Genomic DNA, 18,951 nt, shown 5'->3' with positions numbered 1-18,951 from the left:
AAGCGATTCTCTTGCCTCAGCCTCCCGAGTAGCTGGGATTACAGGCATGCACTACCACGCCTGGTTGATTTTGTATTTTTTTTTTTTTTTAGTAGAGACGGGGTTTCTCCATGTTGGTCAGGTTGGTCTGGAACTCCTGACCTCAGGTGATCCGCCCATCTCGGCCTCCCAAAGTGCTGGGATTGCAGGCGTGAGCCAACGCACACAGCCATTCATACTCTTTTAATAAATTAATATAATTTTCAGGTCACTGGCAAATCTGTCTAGATTACAAGTAAGATAATAAAAATGGAAAGTTAAAGAGTATTGTTAAGAACTAGTAAAATAGAAGTTTTTTAAATTTTTGTTTTTTATTTCTACACGTTTTTGAACAGTGGTGTTTGATTACATGGATAAGTTTTTTAGTGACGATTTCTGGGATTTGGGCGCACCCATCACCTTAGCAGTGTACATTGTAACTAATGTGTAGTCTTTTATCCCTCAGTCCCCTCCCACCCTTTCCTCTTAGTCCCCAAAGTCCACTGATCATTCTTATGCCTTTGCGTCCTCATAGCTTAGCTCCCACTAAGTAAAAACATATGATATTTGGTTTTCTATTCCTGAGTTTGAGTTCCATCCTGATTGCTGCAAATGCCATTATTTTATTCCTTATTTTGGCTGAGTAGTATTCCATGGTGTATGTGTGTGTATATATATATATATATATATATATATATTTATTTATTTATTTATTTATTTTATATATATACATTTTCTTTATCCACTCTTTGATTGATGGTCATTTGGGCTGGTTCCATATTTTTGTGACTGTGAATTGTGCTGCTATAAACATGCATGTGCAAATAGCTTTTTCTTATAATGACTTCATTTCCTCTGAGTAGATACCCAGTAGTGGGATTGCTGGATCAAATGGTAGATCTACTTTCAATTCTTTAAGGAACCTCCATACTGTTTTCCATAGTGGTTGTACTAGTTTACATTCCCACCAGCAGTGTAAAAGTGTTCCTTTTTCACCACATCCACACCAACATCTATTTTTTTTTTTATTTTTTGATTATGGCCATTCTTGCAGGAGTAAGGTAGTATTGCCTTGTGGTCTTGATTTGCGTTTCCTTAATCATTAGTTATGTTGAGCATTTTTTAATGTGTTTGTTGACCTCTTGTATATCTTCTTTTGAGAACTGCCTATTTATGTCCTCAGACCACTTTTTGATCGGACTCTTTTTTTCTTGCTAATTTGTTTGAGTTTCTTATAAATTCTGGATATTAGTCCTTTGTCATATGCACAGTCTGTGAAAATTTCCTCCCCCTCTGTGACTTGTCTGTTTACTCTGCTGATTATTTCTTTTGCTGTGGAGAAGTTTTTTAGTTTAATTAAGTCTCATCCATTTATCTTTGTTTTTGTTGCATTTGCTTTTGGGATAGTGGTCATGAAGTCTTTTCCTAAGGCAATGTCTAGAAGGTGTTTTCTAATGTCATCTTCTAGAATTTTTATGGTTTCAGGTCTTAGATTTAAGTTCTTGATCCATTCTGAGTTGATTTTTGTATAAGATGAGAGATGAGGATCAAGTTTCATTCTTCTACATGTGGCTTGCCAATTATCCCAGCACCATTTGTTGAATAGAATGTCCTTTCCCCAATTTATGTTTTTGTTTGCTTTGTCAAAGATCAATCGGCTGTAAGTATTTGGCTTTATTTCTGGGTTCTCTATTCTGTTCCATTGGTCTATGTGCCTATTTTTACACCAGTACCAGGCTGTTTTGGTGACTGTAACCTTATAGGATAGTTTGAAGTTGGGTAATGTGACACCTCCAGATTTGTTCTTTTTGCTTAGTCTTGCTTTGACTATGTGGGCTCTTTTGGTTCCATATGAATTTTAGAATTGCTTTTTTTCTAGAAGAACTAATAAAATAAAGTTTGGTACACGAAAATTATCAAATATTTCTAAGGAAAAAACACTGGGAGTGGAACCATGAAAGTTTATGGTTTTAAATAATTGCGAGGGATGGGGAAATGAAAAACGGAAGACAAAATGACACACTGAACTGGAAAACGTTTCTCAGGATAAATCTGACAGTTATGTGGAGAAGCTATTCCCATTACTACTATTTTCAAAAAAAAAAAAGCAAACTTGCAGAGAAAAGATATCTTCCCAAAACATCTGGGTAGTTGGTGAAGAATGGCGAGATATAAAAAACAGAAAGTAGTAGAGGACATGTCTATAGAAGAGAAGTTTGGAGAAAAAAAAAAAACAGAACATAACCATCTATTGTTTGACTAGAGAATGACAAGGAGGGAATGTGATCAAAACTAGTAACAATGTGAAAGATTATTTTCAAACAAACAAACAATAGGCTGTAGTTGATATTATACCAATAAAGTTATATTTCTTGAAGGAGATATTTGAATGTCTAAGAAAATTATTTTTGAAACATGTACCATTAAGAAGCAGAAGAATCTCCCAAGGGAAACACTAAAAGCCCAGGTGAGTCATTAAAATCTCTTCAGAGTAAAATATTTCTTCATGTCTCAGGTCTGCATCAAAGGTGTACATATATATATATGCCTTATATATATATACACATATATAATAAAACATAACATTTTTCTTATATTTATAAATATAAAGTATAAATATAAATGTATATTTTAATTATAATTAAAATAAACATTACAGGTATAATAGTAGTATAGAGTTTACTTACACCCATTCCAGCAGGTTTTATTCTCTCAGACAGTTAAAAAATCTTCATTTTCCCATTTGACACGACATTATATTGGAGAATGGCAAAGCAAAGGTAAAAGGCAATAAACCATTCCTACAGTACATAATTGCTGGCACAGTTCCAGGAATTGAAATACGTAGGGAAGGCATTCTTCAACAGGTTATGCTCTATTCTCACTTTCGCTTGCTCACTGCATGAGCAGGAAATGTTTAATAACTTAGGCTGACCTTGGCAACACATCAAAAGAAAATTCTCGAGCTGTACGAAAAGTTGATTTATCTATACCTTTCTCTCTCTGAATCAGTTTAAATGCATTTTGTTCAAAAAATAGAGCAGAATTTATCTATAGCCAGCACTTACTGAACTAACATATTCTAATAATAGCATTGATAAAATAATAATAACCATGATTATATTTTAATGGTCCTCGATTAACCTTAAGTGTGTGCATCAGAAGCCAGGAGGCACACACAGACACACACCCACAACAACACTGTGTAATCTCAGATCTTCGTGATATTTTATTAATGGGAAATTGTCACCATGAGACTGATTTCTGTAACTATAACATTCATCATTTTATCTTCACACAAAGCATAAATCTAACATATATCAAGTTTTTGATATTTTGTTTTTTCTTCACAGAGTCATTCTTTTCTTTATTAAAGAATTCTGAAAGACAAGTGGTGTATGATTCAACAGTGCTCTCTAGAATTTAATTTTAAATTATGAAATACAAATGTGTAATTGGGTGATTCAAATGCTTTCACAGATTTCCTGTTAAAAAGCTTTTTAGAAATCTAATTATAATTTGGAATTATAATTTAAGCTATAAATTGTAATTTATTTTTCATATCACTCTGAAGGATTTCTAAAAACACTATGTTTTGAACACAAACTCATTCTAGGTATCTAAATACTCTCCTAAAAATAATTTTTTGTATTTTTTTTAGTTGTAGAAATAATAATTTGGACAATTTATTTTTACTGAAGCACTGAGCATATTTAATCTAGTTTTTAAATGTACTTATCCCATTAATGTAAAGCATTTTTTACAAAGCTAAATGAATACAAACTACATTCATTTATCCTCTCACAAAAGGGACAAAACGAACACAAAACATAATAAAATGAGAAAGACAATCTTACGTATACTATTGTTACTTATTTTACACATTATTACCCAAAGACCTTAAGTACAAATGTGATCCCAGCGATCTCCTGCTCAAAAACCTGTGATAGCTTCCTTTTTTGTTTGTTTGTTTGTTTTTTGCCTCATAAAGTGAAGGTCTGGCTCTCTCAGCTATCCACAGCCTACTCCCAATACATTTCTAGCTTACACCTTACTGTTTAATCTTACTCCTCTTCGTATACCTCACCCTGCAGTCCAAACCTGAATTTAGAAACTCTTCCATTATATATTTCCTGCTTTTATTTTATTTTATCTTCTTATTTTTGAGACAGGATCTCACTCTGTCGCCCAGGCTGGAGGGCAGTGGTGCCATCACAGCTCACTGCAGCCTTGACTTCCCAGACTCAAGCAGTGCTCTCATCTCAGTCACCCCTGTAGCTGGGATCACAGGCACGTGCCACCACACCCCACTATTATGTTTGTAATTTTTGCAGATAGAGGGTCTTCTTATATTGCCCAGGTTGGTCTTGAATTTCTGGGGGCTCAAGTTATCCAACTGCCTCAGCCTCCCAAAGTGCTGGGTTGACAGGCATGAGCCACCATGCTCAGCCTATTTCCTGCATTTTCATACCCTCTAACCTGTACTGTTTTACCATCTTAAATGTCTTCCCCTCCATCTTCAAGCATGAAACTTTATCAAGGGAAAAATTAAATGTTACATACTTTTGAGTTTTCAAGTCTTCCTCTATACCCCAGCCAACAGTGGATACTTGTTCAAACTTCCTCTAGCAATAAATGAATAAATGATCATCTCTCAACTCAATTACTGCCGTAGTACCCTAATTGTTCTACCCACCTCCAGTTTTGCCCTATTTTACACTGGCTCCAAGGTCAGTCAGTGTGGTTTTTTTCTAAAGTGCAATTGTGATTATGTCATTTTCCTGCTTAAAAACCATCTATGGCTCCCCCATTGCTGTTTACAATTAAGTGCACATACGTGACTTAAAAGTGCTATGTTTTCCAGCCTTTACTCTTCCACTGACATCTCCTGAAATACACTTAGCTCACACACACTCTACCTCTAACCATATGAATGTCATTCAGTTATTTAAACAGCAAGTTCTTCTCTTCTCTTACACTTGAGGTCCCCCAACTTTCTTCACTCTTTTGATAATATTCTTTTCCCCCTTCTTTGCCAAGTCTCACTCATTCTTCCCAAGCCTAAACTGTGATCTCATCCATCCCCTAGTAGCATGGTACATTTCCCGATTTACACTACTCATCACTGCCTGTGTACATGTTTTTGTCTCTCACCGGATTATGAATTATACTGGCTGAGACCCCTGGACTTTCTTATTCACCATTGTGTACTCAGTGTCTGGCACAGTGCTTGATACGTTGTTTGCTTATGCACAGTTACTGACAATATGGCTGTCTTAATAGCTACAACTTTTAGTGTATTTGCTGCAAAAAAAAAAAAAAAAATCTTTGTAAGCTTGTTCAAGAGAAGGCCTACCTATAAGACAAAAATCTATTGACTTGCCTTCCTCTCTAGTTAGCTAGGTAACTATCTATCTGATCTGAAACTTAGACCCCAATGTTAACAAAATATAGTCTTTATGTCATTATAAATTATTTTAAAGTGGGTAAGCAAGACATGCATTTAAATAACTGAAACATTATTGGTAATGAGAAGAACGCTGGAATAAGAATCAAAGCACAAAAACATATTCCAGATCATTCCACCAATGGACTCTGAGAAGAAAGACAAGTTGTTTCATCTCAATGAATCACAGTTTCCATTTCTGTAAAATGGAGGGTTTTAACTAGATTATCATTAAGCTGCATTTTATCTTTATAATTTTATCATTCCAATTCTACTATTCAACTTGATGACAGCTAAGATTTCAAAAATCATAAATGTGCCTTTTTTTCCAACTCTTATCCCTTTCTGGTTCCAATAATATTCTGGCTTCCACTATAAAAAAAAAAGTAAGAAATATCCTTTCCAAAGCTGAACATGTCATGTTAGATTTTACCAAGCTTATCCAAGCCAGAGAAGACATATCAAGCAGATATGATTAAATCATCAGTTCAAATAAGAAACAATATTTTAATTGGCATTTGTACTACTGGTCTAGAACCTGGAACCTAGGAGAGCTCTCTGTTACATCTCTTCATTTAGTAATATTTTAGATATATTTAGCAGACAAGACAAATTCAGCTTGTTAGACCGAATTCCAACAATATGCAATAACTCAATTAAAACCAATAGATCAGTGTGCTACACAGCATGGGACATAGAAAGTTCAAGACCAAAGCCTACCCTCAATTTTAGAAAACTGGCTTTAAACACTTAAAAGACCTGACCTTTTGCGTAAAAGATTATTGTAAAGCACTACTGTTATACAATCTACAGGCTATAAAACATTAAAAATCTTAACTGATTGAATAGAATAAATCATATGAGTTTAACAAAGCTTTGCACAGAACGTAGAAAAATTAAAATGGAGGATAATGAAGGATATTTTTTAAAAGGCCACTGGGAAAAATGTATAGCAAAGCAAAAATAGAAAAAAACTAGATAACACATGCTGAAACATTTTTGGAGCCGATAATGCTAATCTGAATAAATACACACACACACAAAGAGGCTACATCATTTTCCTTCCACATTCTCTAAGTAGTGCTGCCAAATACAGAAGGATTGAAGCCATTTCTGGGGAACTGCTGAATCAGGAGCATGAGTCAGAAAGTAAACCCTTAGCGAAGAAAAAGTACTAAAATAGTGCTGAAAGCTCATACACATACACACACGTTCAGTTCATAAGGTCCAAACCTTCTCTAGTCATCAAAGCACTATGCACTCATCCCTTCCCACACTTATCCTCTCATATTCATGTGTGTGTGGGAGAAAATTTTGTTTCCAAGGAACCAGATTTTACCTGTATCTAAATGGTAAGGTATAGCACAGAGTTGGTATTACACGTGAATAAGAGGGCTCTGAAATATGAACAGGACATTTTCCAACTTAAATGACAAGGAATCTGAAATGAAAATAAAGTAAAATAAAATTAAGGGCTTAAATTATATTAAAAATTAATTTAGAGTCATATGGAAAAATCGCTTGACAGTAATTTAAGGGAGACTAAGAGTGTTCTTTCTTCAAAAGGCTTTAAGATCTAATCATCCCTCTAAAATGGTCTAGACATAGCTCTTCTCTGAGGTGGGCAGCAGGAATGGATCAGAACTAGAGCTACTCTTAGGCTTATGAGTATATTTTTGACATAAAATGTTAAACAAATACACCCCATATGTAATCACCATATGCTCCAAGGGTAAGTCACCCCTGGACAACAAAGAATTGATGGTCTTCCTTCCTTCCCTCCCTACCCACCCTGTCCCAAGAGGATATTTTCTCAATATTCTGTTGGCACTCTGCTTCCACCATTAATAAATATTAAGATGTTCCAGTTCATAAAATAACTTTATATTATTTTATTTCATTGAACATGTATTTTCAACAGCAATAATAACAAGTGCAGTTATGATTTTCTACTGGAATTTGAGTGCTAAGGTCACTGCTATGAATCCAGCAGGTCAAATAATCTTAGTTCTTTTTCAGACAGAGCCTGGGGCATAGAAATAACAAAGTTTAAACTAATCAAATTGAGGCAATGTCAAACTAGGCCTAAAATGTTTATTTGTCAAGAGAGACTCACTCTATCTGGACCTCAGCCCTTATCCACTCATTATCATTACCTTTTAAAAGCATATTTCTATTTAATCTCTGTTAACTCTGGAAAATTTTCCCCAGAAAAGGAAGCCCTCAAATAGTTTAGTTTTAATGACTAACAGCCAGTGTTAGTCTCCGTGTAAAACTATGAAAATTGTCATTTTGAATTTTGCTGTAAGCATAATGATATTCTGTCCCATGAAACAGTAAATAATCGCACATGGTGTTCTGATTTCACGAGTGTGTAGCAGTTTCAAGGATCAGAATTCTCTCCATCAGTGAGTGGCACTAACATCCTTGCATGGCATTTATATTACATCTTCACACAATGTTCCACAATAAATATCACATCTTGTTCTTGGTTATGGTAATGAATAGTCATGCATTTTAATTCATACTCTTGATTTTCACTGTTTTCTACCCACATTAATTTTCATTTGGCTACATTGATCGGCACAGTCTGAATTAACAAAGATTCACCTCCGAAGACTTCTGATATTTAAAGGGCTATGTTCTCTTCCAGTTTTACCACATGCCAATGGCTTAGGTTAAGTCGAGCTATTGCAGTTGAGTAGTTAATTCAAGAAATACTGGTGGCTTTCCTAGTTGCTAGATGGAGGAGTCCTATACTTTAGTGCTCTTACTAAGAATTAGTTGCGTGTTTTTTAAAAATGCACAGTTCCTGGACCACAAACGTCAGACATTTTAACACTGTAAATCTAGGTGAGGGCCCACAAGTCAGCATTTTAATGAGAATCCCATGAGATTATGATACAGGTAGTCCCAAGACCTCATCTTGAAAAACTCTGGGAATGAATTAGTGTAAATTGTGCAGTTCCTTGTAACTGCACTATGACACATCTTAACCAAAACTCCTTGTCCCCCAAATTACAATTTTCCTGTGCTTACATTTAAAAATTAACTAGATTATCCATAAGGCTTGCTGACTTACTTTATCCATATAAGTCTAGATTATGACAAAGGTAGTGTCAACCATATTTCAACCCACTTCACATTAGTATGGTAATTCACCCATACCAGTCTCCCACACAGCAAATGAAAAATGTCCACCCTAAGATGTTAAGGGCTGTATTAATTAAATTTTCTATAAAACACTGCAATGAAAACCATACACAAAACAACGTATGTGCAAATATCCTTTTTACGTATTTTTGTGATTTCAGTCTTGACAAAAGTAAAGTCAGGAAATGGTGGAATACACCAATCCTAAGTGCAAAAAGACATTTCACTATCGATAGAGTAAACTTCTCAATTAAATTGAGGCAGGCAGTTAGGAAGGCTGATTTAACATTCTCAGACTGCTGAGTAAGGTGACCATCCCAGTTTGCACAGGACTTTCTTGGTTTTAGCACTGAATTTCACATGTTCTGGAAAACCTTTCAGCCTCAGGCAAACTAAGACAGTTGTCACCGTACTTCATGCTTCAATATTTAAGTATTATTTTCATAAGTCTGCAGAAAATTTCTACAATTACCTATCAAAAGAAAATAGAAAAGTAGGATTTTATTTAGGAACTCCTCATAAAAATTTGCTTTAGATTAAAAAGGAATCTGTGGCCTCAAAAAGTTTGAGTTTTGACCTATGAATTATTAATAAGATACATCTTAAAGAGAAATAAATTCACAATTAAGCAATAAATAACAAATATATAACAATAGAAATTTCCAGGAAGTACCTACTTTGAGATGTCCAATCTATACAAATCCATGTGTCATTGGTTTTTCCTGATAAGGTAGTAAGTCTTCTAAAACACCAACAATTAATTTAAAAAGAATCAACAATCTGGGCAGAAACAAGGAAACTAGAGAGGTAAACATGATACCCCTGACTTAGATATGGCTATAACAAGAGTGAGGAGCTCACAGGCTAATGACCCAGAAACTGCAATTAGGAAGGATAAATAACATTTCCAATGGTCAGTAGAGTACTACCTCACTTACCATAACACTACATAGTTTGCTGATCACTGTCTTTTGACAGATCACTAAAAAGTTACGATTAATTACAATTAATAAAGCTAAACATTGTCAAATCATTAAGAGAGGAAAATTACAGGTACACCTCAATTTTTCACAAGTGGAGCTTCTACTTTATGATATATTCATTAGAAAATTCCTAGCTGTTTTTCACTAATAAGGAAAAGAGTCAATGGCTCGATAGTGCTGTTTTATCATTCTTAATTTATCATTTTTATTTATCTGGGTGTCTTGGATTTTTAAGTAGCCTACAGAACTTCGGGAGGAAGAATCCTGGGGCCATTTTTCCCTAATCACAAGTAACAACTTGGAAACCAAGGGCTTTTTTATTTTAAACAGTCACAGGTTGCTAAGCCAGACAACTTCATGAAGGACCCAATTACCTCTGGTCAAGCTGTTGTAACAGCTTAATAACTGGGCTGTCTCCAGTCTCAGCCACACATCCTCCACCTGGAGCCAGAGGCATCTTTCTAGCACACCAATATGATCATGGCATTCTCTTGCTTAAAATCCTTCAAGAGCTTTATGGCCTGCAGAATTAGGTCCAAACTGTTATCCAGGGCTAATTCTAGGCTCATCTCCAGTCAGTTCCCCTAGACTTGTTCTACACTCTCATCATACCAAATTATTTATGACACACCTAATAAAATGAATCCTAAGCGCCTGCACTTGTCTCTGGCCAGAAGGCTTAGCTCCCTCTACTCTCCTGTTGAGCTTCTGCTTCACTTTCAGGTTTCAGATCACACCATGTTCTCAAGAGAGACTTCTCGGACCTCCTTTGGAAGAAATCCATTAGGGACCACTCTTCTAGGTCCCTGCTGTAGCCTAACTTAACATTCATTTGAGTACGCAGTGCTAATACTTGATTTAGTTCAGTTCCTTTTTCCCTCTGGACTATGGACTTTCTCCTTAATCAATCTTATACTATCTTGAACCTAAAATAACATGGGTAATCAACAAACACTTACTGATTAATTTCCTGTAAGAAGAAATTCACAAGAGTAAGCTTATAAGAGGAAGACAACTCTATTAAAATCAGTTACAAATAAAAACAAACAGATCAAATGTGTTTACTAGGTTCTACCACTTTCCAGGATCTATGGCATATAAAATAAGTAGCCATAAACAAAGTCCGTAACCAATATCGGAAGTTTATAGTTTATTCAGAGATGTAGTAAAACACTTGAGTTAAATATAATACAATTATACACATACACATTAAGAAAACATTTTGATAAAAGTATTCAGACTACTAGAAACATGATTTTTCTAATAATGTGTTAAGTATAAGAGCAATGTATGCATAAAAAGAGTTGCAAGCAAATGACTGATATTAACTGACAATTTGAAAAATAAAATTCGTAGCCAATAGAGAGATACAATAATTTCAATCTCACTACTATTAATAATCAAAGAGAAAAAAATAATGGGCTAGGCGCGGTGGCTCATGCCTGTAATCCCAGCACTTTGGGAGGCCGAGGTGGGCGGATCATGAGGTCAGGAGATCAAGACCATCCTGGCGAACACGGTGAAACCCCATCTCTACTAAAAATACAAAAAAAAAATTAGCTGGGCGTGGTGGCAGGCACCTGTAGTCCCAGCTGCTCGGGAGGCTGAGGCAGGAGAACAGCGTGAACCCAGGAGGCGGAGCTTGCAGTGAGCCGAGATCGCACCACTGCACTCCAGCCTGGGCAACAGAGTGAGACTCCATCTCAAAAAAAAAATAATAAATAATGAAAAAATAAAATAATTATGTCCATTATTAGCAAGGGTATGAGGAAACGGGCACTTGCTAGCAACCCTGCAATATGTATTACAAACCAATAGATATGTATGTGCCTTTACCCAGAAATTCTATCTGCAGAGAATTTATCTAAAATGGTAAAGTTGGTGATAAGTAAATTGAAACTAGGGCCTATAATATTTAACCTTATTAAAAAGTAAATGCCTCAAGATCCAAAACTAGGAGATAAGTAATAAAAAATTGAGATAGACATATAAACTAGCATATAGTAAAGTCATTAAAACTAATGGTGTAGATCAGTAACTTGACACGAAAGAGATTAACAATAGATTACACAATAAAGCCAGTTATAACATGGCATATGTAGCATAAGAATAATGTATCTGAATATAAGCACCCTTACTCACAAATGTGTTAAAAGTGCGATAGATAAAATTAAGAGTAAAGTCTTTATATTTTGCATATTTGTACTTTTTTCTACAATAAGCATGCATTTAATAGCACTTGCATAGTAAAAGTTTTATTTTAATGAGGTATTAAAGAAAAACTATGGATTAAAGTGCCCAGGGAAGATTCAACAAATATGCCACTCTTGTGCTATATGAAAAAAGACAGAAATCCTATCCGAGGCAGTGAAAAATGACATGATTACAAATGTGGGAGGCAAGAGTGAGCATGAGTGTATGAGCAGTACCATAAGAAGGGCAGCCTAATTTTCTCAATAAGAAATGCGTGTATTTTGATGGAGCAGTCATTAGGGGCTTTGAGCACAAGTATATCATGAAAGTAGTGTTGTACACAAATTTACCAGGCAGTAGTTTGCTATCTGTATGCAAACAGAGATCCTCCAGGTACTAAATCCATTTCTGAGACAACTACTGTGATTTAGAAGTACCGTGATGTGGGCTTAAAAGGGAACAGTTGAATTGAGAGTTATTACTAACAGGGAGTAGCAGCCAGGTACCCTGCCTCCTTGGAGCATTTGTAATTGCTGATATTTCCACCTGGAAAGTTCTACTCTGAGTTATTAATATTTGCTTTGCTCAAAATACTGAGTTTCAGCTCAACTATCACCTGTTTACTCAGCCTTGCCTGACCTCCCTACACTCCCAATCCCTCTTGCCTCGCTGCATTTTTTTCCCAAAGCACTTATCATTTTCTAACATTCTATATGATGCACTTCATTATGCTTATTGTCTGTATCCCGCATTACATAAGTATCCATACAGGGCAGGGATTTTGTTTTGCAAACTGTGTCCCCTAAAGTCTAGAATTGTTTAGCCTACAATACCTGCTCAATAAGCATTTGCTGGATGAACAAATTAATTAAATATAAAAAGAAAAAACAGGGGGCTGAGATAAAATAGCTACCATTAATAGATGTAGATTTTCTGAATGAGGATATAATTTGAGGGTAAGTTGATGACTTGGTATTTGGACAAGGTGACTTTGAATTAAAATACTGACATTCAAGTGGAAAAAATTGGCCTAGAAATTAAATAACAAATAAAGACCATAGCTGGGGGTAAGTTTCATAGCTGGAGATAAAATAAATGGTGGACTTGTGAGCACTTTGTGAATTCACTGAAAGAAAGGAAATATCTAGACTAGAAAGGAAAAACTAAAAAATATTTACAGGAGCGAGGAGGAGTAGGAAGAGGCAGGGATGTAGGATATATGGAACAATTGAAAAATATAAAGAGAAAGAAAAAAGAGAGAGAGAAAGCGGGGAAAATGTGGTGTGTCTGAATTTCAGAAATAACCTTAAATGTATAAAGGGACAAATAAATAATAGGGTTTTATTTTTTTCCAGTGGGAAAGAACTGAAAATATTTCAGAGCAAATAGAAAGGAGTCAATGGGATTTTAGATGTCAGGGATGCTAAGAACTGGAGCTTGAGTCACAGGTGGTGGAAAGCAATGCATAAGAAACATTTGTAGCTATAAAAGACATAGTTTCAAAAAAGAATAGATACTTTTCTCCACAGACACCAGGAAAGAGAAAGAGAAGCTAACTAGGAGAAAAGAATAGAGATAGAGAAACGTATAAAAATTGAAGTGTCACATTCTTTTTAATAGACTAGGTGGAGAGATGACATGCCAAGGCAGGGATGGGACAGCTGGGATTGGGAGTGTAGAAAGAGAGAAAAGGTCTAAAATAGATCCCATGGGGAGCAGGCCTGAGAGTGCAGAAAAGACAATTAAAAAGACTGCCAAATAGCAGCAGAAACCAGATTGAAGTTTGAAAGCATGGAGTTCTAATGAGCCAAATCTGCAATGCTTTGTTTGCCTCTAGCAGCGCTCTCTCTCCTGGGAGAAGTTGCAAAGAGAGCAAGAGTGAGAGGTAACCTCTGTTTTGAAATTTGCTAGATGAGCAAAGATGTAAAGCTTATTAATGAAGAGGCAAAGCTTGAGAGTGAAAATCCAACTCATTTGAAGCGAGAAGGGCAACAAACCTGTGTCTGATCAATGAGGAGTACTTCCAAAAAAGTGGGGAAAGTAACATTTGAGTCCTGGGCTGAAAGCTGAAACTCTCAAGAACATTAGAAAGCTAATTTCTCGCCTCCCTCCCCCCACCACTCCTGCTGAGACCACAGCAATAGGAATGAGCAAAAACTAAATGAAATGAGAAGATTCTTACCACCGGCACACTGCTGTGAATGGAGAAATTGGGTAGGGGTGCTAGGGTAGGAGGGTAAAAGAGGGAAGATAATTGATACAAATTGGTAGCTGTCTAAAACTTTGTGCATTTTTGAGGCATCGGAGTGTCTCAGAATGCATTTCCAAGACATTCAGAATGACTAATTTTTAAATTAACTACATGCAACCCACTATGGGTAAAAAGTGGATTTTTTGTTGTTATATACATTTTGAGATTACTAAATTATTACTCTTTCGTATAAATACAGGCTCTGCTTTTTAATGAAATCCTAACACTTCCTATTGCTGCAATAAAACCATCTAGAATGCAGATAGGCCCTTCCTCCTCTCTGACTTCTCACCCCACACTCCACATGGCTCACTCTGCTACAACCACCTCCACCTTTTTTTTAGTTCCCAGAATAAATCAAGCTCATTCCCAGCTCAGGGCCCTTGCACCAGCTGTTCCACAGCGTCTGCCACGCTCTTCCCCCAGACTGGCCCAGAAGGGCCTTCTGGATAGTCAGGTCTCAGCCTGAGTGTCCCCTCTTCAGACCTTCCCTGTTAGCCTAAAACAGCCTACAGGAACCCTTTACCCCTATCCCGTCACCTTGGTTTAGTTGTTTATTTATTTATTTTTAGACACAGGGTCTCACTGCATCGCCCAGGCTCAAGCAATCCTTCCACTTCGGCCTCCTGAGTATTGGTTCCCCACCCCCACCCCCCGCAACACAATGTTATCTGATATCTCCCTTATTTATCTGGGTGTTATAGTCGGCCACCTCCTTAGAGTATAACTCCCCTGAGGAAAGAAATTCTGTCTGTCCGGGTCACCACTGTATCTCTACCATCTCACATACTTTCAAGCACACAACACACATTCGATACATACTTATCTAATACATGAGTGACTGAATGATGAAAAGCTGTTTTTTAATGCTAAATATGATAGAAAGTTACATCAGCTAACTTTATTCACGAAGTAGTGAAAAGTTTATTCACAAGATAGTAAGAAGTAAAAACGGTATTCTTGTTCCCTGAAACAATCCCATAAGATCATATTTGTCTTGTTCTAGGCAATACATATTATGAGAAAGTAAAGTTGATTGTGAATGAAAAGATAAAGGAAGAAACATCCTTAAAGATGAAACTAAATAAATTTCAGTAAAATTTTAAATGATCAAATGGACATAAAAATGTCTTTGTTATTTTTACCAGGCTCAGGGAGGTCGGAAATATACAGAGATTTTATAGAGTTTGAACAGTGTGGGATTTAATTAGTTAGGGCATACACACAAACAAAATGTCAGATAAATTTTCCACAAAATAAATTCTATAAATTATGAGTAATGTTTTTCTTATTTGTCTTGCTATATTAGATCTAGAAAACAGGCTTAATTAAGAGGTTAAGAAGAAGTGGACTTTAATCTCTTCTCCATAAAAGGCAATCTCTAAATAAGAAATTCAATCTCCAGCCAAGTTTTCACATTTTCTGTGGAAAGTATTGTCTTCCAGCTTATTATTTTTTTAAGGCAGGAGGGAGGAAGTGGTAAAATAACATCTATAATTCTAATAAACAATTTATGTTATAAAACTCTTTACAATCTCATGTAGGATATTATGTACTAACCATGATCCTCTGAAAAATAGGTAAAATTTACAAACAACCTGCTTCAATATTCCCTTAAGATACCATGTAGGAGCCAAAAATCAAAATAATGAATAAGGATACTGCAGACATATCCAAATTGAGAGACATTCTACAAAATACCTGGCCTAATTTTTCAAGTATATTAAGGTTAAGAAACACAAAATAATGTTGGAGAACTGCACCATCTTTAGACTGTGATTTTATAGAAAAACGCATTCGCTCCCAACAAATATATTCAGTATTTACGGAAAAACAGAAATGAATGAATGGGTAGCTAGATAGATAAGTAGATAGATCTAATAAAACATTTTTAAGGCTGTCAAGTGAAGCAAAAATGCATTAATGTCAGTGATGAGAATAATAATAAGCAATTGGTAAACTATAAGCAGATGTATGAAAGAAAGAACCATATGCCATAAGAAATAAAGCGATAAAAATGGCAACATCTGTTTTTAAGCCCTAATACATTACTACTTTAATAAATGAGATGAGTAAAAATGGAAATGTAAAGTTTTCTTGGACTAAGAGCCTTTATAAATTGGTTATACTTTTTACCAATATATGGTATTTTTAAAAATATTATGATATTTCAATTATAAGTTGAAAAAATGAATGGGAGCTTTAAATAATAAAATAGTATGCAGAAATAAAATTTCATATATAGATTAATACATTAAATCTTTTTTCACTGCTCTTAAAATCGTAATAATAATAGTTCTTCAGTAACTAATAATAGTGCTTCAGTTTAAAATACTACAAGCAGCTTTGAGGTGGTCATTATATCATCCTCACTTTGAAGAGAAGGAAAAGAAGCTTTAAGAGAGTAGATACCCTGCGTAAATTTCAGATAGGTGTTATGTGACAGACATGCTAAAATTACAATGACTTGCCTCCCTCTATTACTTGGACAATACTGACTGTTACATAATTGAGGATCTTCCACCTCGGTATAAAGCTTGAATTTATCTGTAGTATTGCCAGTGCTAATTTCTATATTGTTATAGTTTATATGTAATCAATCATTAGCATTATATAATTCAGATGATACTGGTAGAAAACAATTAAAAGCTAAAATATTTATTGTCTTCTCAGTACTTGTAGAAAGTATAGAACTCAAAATACACACACACACATACACACACATATATACGTATACATACAATTATATGGAAACTACATTATTAATCTCAAACATCCAGTAGCCTCCAAACCAAGCAATGTTTAGGCCCCAAATAATATGCTCATAACTATTGTTTATTTCCTTTGTCAACTTAACTGTCCTCAGAAAATAGCAAATGGTATTTGGGGCATACCAATGTTATATTGCATGTTAAGGAAAAACATATAGCACATAGTTATACAGGAGAAGAAAAAGAATAAAAATCTCTTTTTGAAATGAAATTTTGGTCAAGGTTCAGCTGGGGAAATCCGCTGACCCACTTCGAAATTAAAATGCTGCTTTAGCACACACAGCACACACAGACACACACACAGGGAATTTTCCACTGAGGTTGCACATAATGGATATCAAAGCTCTATCAATAACACCCCAAATCACCATCCCCAAGGCCAGAATATGCATGCTGATTTCAGGCTGCTCACTAATTACCCTACTTTTTTGAGCCTTAAATCTTTAAAGAAAAATCATGATTATAAGAAAGTCAAGTTTGTAATTATAATAGAACATCATAATAATTTATAAGAAGTCATCTCACTTTTTTTACAGTGAGTGTTCCTGAGTTAATATTATGTATGTAACCATCAAAACAGTACATTTTAATTTTCAAAATAGTATCAACTTAATGTTACAAAGAAATAAAAGGCAAATCATTACTTTCATTATTGTAAACTCTGAGTCATTTCGCCCAATTCATGACAGGTATTGTGCATATCATATAATGTCATTATGGTATAAAGAAACTTTATGGCATATCTGTTTTTACTCACCAGTTGTTTCCACAATGCCTTCTAGGATGACGACAATCTCGAACTGTTCAGTTTGCATGCTTCGCTGGGATAGGTCATAAAAGGGGCTTTTGGCATCGATCACGTGGCAAATTGTGAGGGGGGACACAAGAAAAAGTTGATCTGCCCCTGTACTAAAACCTACATCCAGTTCAAGTTGGTCAAGGGGAAGGAATTCACCCTCAGGTGTCTGCCGAGACTAGACAAGCACACAGAAAAAGAGAAGAAATCACCACTTGTACTGAAAATTTCAAGGCAGCCCAACAGTAATTTACATCATTGCCAACATTCTGCACTATCAATCATCTGCAACAAAATCCAAACAAATCATTATGCAACTATGTTCTAGCAAATGGGCCGAAATCCCACATAGCTCATGCGGAACATACATGCATTATTTATAATACACAACTTGCTATAATTACCATTCCCTAACTCATGAGCTTTGGAGAAATGCCTGGTCCAACAATGGTTGTTAGCACAAACTGTGGAACTGAGTGTGCATGTGCTGCTGCTTGACAGCAATCACTGCAGGATAACTCATTGCATGCCAGATATTTTTTTCCCAACAAAGCAAATAAATAAGTAGGCAGTTCTTATGGAGTGTGTTAAAGCTGACAAAGATTGACCATCATTTCGAAAGAGATTTATTGATTACTAAAAAGCAAAACACAACAATTTATTTTTCAGACTTTCAAAAAGTAACAAACACATATAAAATGGAATAGAGGAGTGAAGATGTTCTCATATTAAGCTATGTTATGTACACAAGAGCTTACATAATAAAAATAAATGGCAGATGTTGTTAGCTAATGGTTTTCAAACTCCTAATAATAAACTGCATTATAAATATTTGCTTCTCTGTCATTTCATGAGTTTTAAAACACAGTGAAAAACTGCACTAAATTGAATTTTCTTTAATCAAAATGCAATTTCAAAAAGCTATACCTGAGAAACATAGTTTAATAAAAGGTTTCTAAGGTAGTGGCATTCAGTTTCGGTATAAATCACTCTGAAGCTTAATTAAGTAAATTGCTTGCACGCTAGGGTTCTATGAGAAAATTTAATATGACTATTAAAAATTAGCAAACCATGAGAGTAAAATTACTTATCTTCCTTTTATCTTTATTTTCCATATCTGTCACATATAATAATCATGCACAAGCAAACATATACATTTAATTTCTGTAACTATGGGGTAAAATAAGGGCTAGGTAGTTAGGAATTAAATACAGAAAAAATGGGGGGAAGGTGGAGCATGCTGCTGGTCAAATAGGACTTTGATGAATCCAATATATTTTAACAGATTCCATGTAAAACAAATGTAATAACAAAACAATGTATAAGACTGGTCTGCCCAA

General features: G+C 35.2%; 1 protein-coding gene across 4 annotated transcripts in view; it reads right to left on the bottom strand.

Moving 5' to 3' along the window:
- The window catches only part of KCNJ3 (potassium inwardly rectifying channel subfamily J member 3), a 169,426-nt gene that overhangs the window by 140,599 nt on the left and 9,876 nt on the right, over positions 1–18,951 (bottom strand). For 3 of the 4 annotated variants that reach the window (XM_054478807.2, XM_063647486.1, XM_054478808.2), the window contains exon 2: positions 17,573–17,789. The exons of the other annotated variant lie outside the window; for it this stretch is intronic. In XM_054478807.2, the coding sequence (XP_054334782.1) occupies positions 17,573–17,789 (217 nt within the window). The remainder of the gene's footprint in view (positions 1–17,572; positions 17,790–18,951) is intronic. 4 annotated transcript variants of the gene reach the window in all.

The sequence above is a fragment of the Pongo pygmaeus genome, chromosome 11, assembly GCF_028885625.2.
Source record: "Pongo pygmaeus isolate AG05252 chromosome 11, NHGRI_mPonPyg2-v2.0_pri, whole genome shotgun sequence".
In the NCBI taxonomy this organism is placed as follows: Eukaryota; Metazoa; Chordata; class Mammalia; order Primates; family Hominidae; genus Pongo; species Pongo pygmaeus.
The sequence above is the reverse complement of the archived record's forward strand: the minus strand, read 5'-3'. Positions and strand labels throughout refer to the sequence as shown.